General features: G+C 29.7%; 1 protein-coding gene across 1 annotated transcript; it reads right to left on the minus strand.

Annotated features, from left to right (window-relative positions):
- Positions 1-118: 118 nt before the first annotated feature.
- Positions 119-3,095, minus strand: LOC108575335 (zinc finger protein 665-like; the record flags this gene model as incomplete). The annotated part of the gene is made up of 5 exons (XM_017938101.1): positions 119-898; positions 973-1,198; positions 1,281-2,275; positions 2,379-2,934; positions 3,082-3,095. Coding segments are annotated over 5 exons (2,571 nt in total), but the record flags the coding sequence as incomplete, so codon positions are not given.
- Between the last annotated feature and the right edge of the window lie 7 nt (positions 3,096-3,102).

Consider the following 3,102-nt stretch of genomic DNA (forward strand, 5'->3'; position numbering starts at 1 on the left):
TTAGCCATGTATTACAATAGGTTATAATGTACATTTACTATACAATAGTAATATAAATATATATCTTTTTCTTTTACCACGTATTACTTAATTTTATTTTATTTTGTACAAGAAAGAATTATTCTAATTCAGAACATGGTATATCTACAGTATAAGAGTCTATTTGTTGTTGTACTTCCACGTACTCTTGAATTATAGGATTGTTCTGTTCGTGCAAAACAATATGCTTCAGGATATCTTTTTTTTTCGTGAAGATTTCATCGCACTGTTCGCAACGTAACGATTTCGCATCGTGTGTTTTAGTATGTTTTAACATGTCATTTTTTTGGGAAAATGTTCTGCCACACGTTTCACAAGCAAATGGTTTCTCCCCGGTGTGAATTCTCTCGTGTACGGTTAAAGCACCCTTACGCGTAAAACTTTTATCACAATATGTACATTTATAGGGTTTAACACCGGAATGGATTTTCATGTGTTGATTAAGATTGCTAGAACACTTGTACTCCATTTTGCATATTTTGCAAACGTACGGACGTTCCCCGGTGTGTATTCTTTCGTGTATGAGACGTGCTTCTTTAGACACAAACGATTCTCCACAGTATTGACACATGTGTGGCCTTTCTGAAGAATGAATAGATTTTTTATGATATATTAAAGAATTTTTACTTGCTAATTTTTTCCCACAAATATTGCACTCGACACTTATTCTTTCTCCTTTATGTATGCGTTCATGGTTTAATAACATAGCTCGTGTTGAAAATATTCTATTGCAGGTGTTACATTGCCATATAGTTTTATCATTGCATTTCCTTCTTATACTTTCTATAATATCTTGGTCTGTATGCTTTTTCCTATGTAACTTCAACTCACTCATTGATTTACATCTCAACAAACATACCTAAAAATGCGAAAAATATTTACGTATAATTTTCACTATTATTATTAAAGTAGTTTTAATACTGATAAACTTACACTACACGTGTATGTACCATCTCCGTTGTTATGCCGTTTAAGGTGTGTATTCATGTTTCCTTTTCGATTGAAAGCTGTACCACATACTGGACAGATGTGTTTATTCAAACCATGAGACAGTTTATGCTGTCTTAGTTGTATTCTTTTATAAAAAGTTTTTCCGCATTTTTCACAAGAATAAGGTTTATTTCCATTATGTTGGTTCATATGTTCACCCAAATGAAATCTGAATTACACATACATACATATGTCATAACATGTATTGAACAATATTAAATTGATAATTCACGTTACGATATTAGTACTACCTAGATCTAAAGGCATTTCCACAAATTTCGCAAATATGTCGCTTCTTTTTCGAATCGTCTAAATGAGTCCTCTTATGACCTCTTAGATTGTTGGAATGTTTAAAACTTTTTCCACATAAATCGCACAGATACGGCTTATCTAGTCTGTGAGTAGCTTCGTGTACGTCTAAACTAGACCATTTTTCATAACTTCTATCACATATGATACATTTAAATAAAAGTTGCCCTTCGTGAAATTCGATAATATGATTTAATAATTCTTTCTTAGTATTATAAATCGAATCGCAATGACCACATTTTTTATTAGTTTCCATTGGTGGAATATTACTAATGTTGTAAGAATCATTGTAAATATCACCCTGTTCTTCATTCATATTTGGTTTACTAGAGACTTCATAAGATTCTTCCTGGAGAAGTTTACAGTATGAAAGTTTGTGTTCAGCTAAGTGTTTTTCATTTTCGAAATGTTCATGACAGATGTTACAAGTCCTCATAACATATTGAAAATTCATTACTTTTACATTACTAGACTCTCTATCATTTATATTACTATTACATTCTTTTTGTTTTTGTACTATTATTTCTTCTTCACCACACAACATTTTGTGATTTTCAAACATTTCCTCTGTTTTAAATGTATCCTTGCAACAAGCACAATGAATTTCATTATTTTCTATTTGATTATTTGCATAATTTTTTGTAGTTCCATTTGTAGATTTCTGTCCTTTATCTTTTTCATTGTATGATTCAATGAAACTATTTAATTCAGATTGCACTTCCTTTCTTATACTGTTTCCAAAGCTGTCTTTTTGTGTATTAATATTTTCCAAATGACTAAATTTTGCAGTGATTTCTTGATTCATAGAAATTTCTTCAATTTTGTTAGAAGATAATTCTATGGATGTAACTTCAGTTGTTTCACTGGGACACATTTCTTCAGCTATTTCTAAGAAACATTTTTTTGCTATTGAATTATATCTATGATCATAGTTCAGCTGTAAAGTAATACATAAATTGGTTTTTAATATTATAATGTGGATTAGCTGCCTGACAAATAGTATAAAAGATATTCATTACATCTCAAATTTAAATACTCACTTCTTCATTAATGTTTAGAAACCTCTTCAACCGCATGTCTGTTCTTAAAGAAGTTATAACTAATAAATGTGCAGTTTCCAATTTGTTATAACAATTCACACATAACTTTTGTGGTAGTAAATCTTCCACATCAACAGTGATTGGCAGGTGTAAACTTATTTTTTCTCTTAATTTTAATTCTACCCCTTTTGCTGCAAATATCTCTATACCATTTAAAGTTGGTTCTCCACATATTCTACATAAATTTGAAAATTTAATACTAATATCACGATATTGATCTATTTCAACATCCATATCACAGTATGACAGAACAACGTTGTCAGTTACTTCTGTTTGTTCATTTTGATCAAAGATGTTTTTTGAATTCTTTTCTACAATGGTATGTGATTCAAACAATGTAGGAACAGCATGTTGGTCTATTATGACAGGATCTGTTTTACTGATATAATAATGATCCTCTATATGATGAGAACATATATAATAATTTAAATGCAACTCTTCATTGGATTTCATCAGGAGATCTGTTCTACCACAATGATGGGCCCATATTTTGGAACTGCATGACAAAAATGTATAATTTATAAAAATTTTTAATTCTTAACAAAGAATAAGATTATTAAGTGATAAGTGATAATGTTTTACATTGCAGTTTGAAAATAATCTTTTAAACTACACATCATAGTAATTATAAATAATAACTTACGTGTCATCATTTGGAAAATTA

This window comes from Habropoda laboriosa, unplaced genomic scaffold, assembly GCF_001263275.1.
Source record: "Habropoda laboriosa isolate 0110345459 unplaced genomic scaffold, ASM126327v1 scaffold143, whole genome shotgun sequence".
Lineage (NCBI taxonomy): Eukaryota > Metazoa > Arthropoda > Insecta > Hymenoptera > Apidae > Habropoda > Habropoda laboriosa.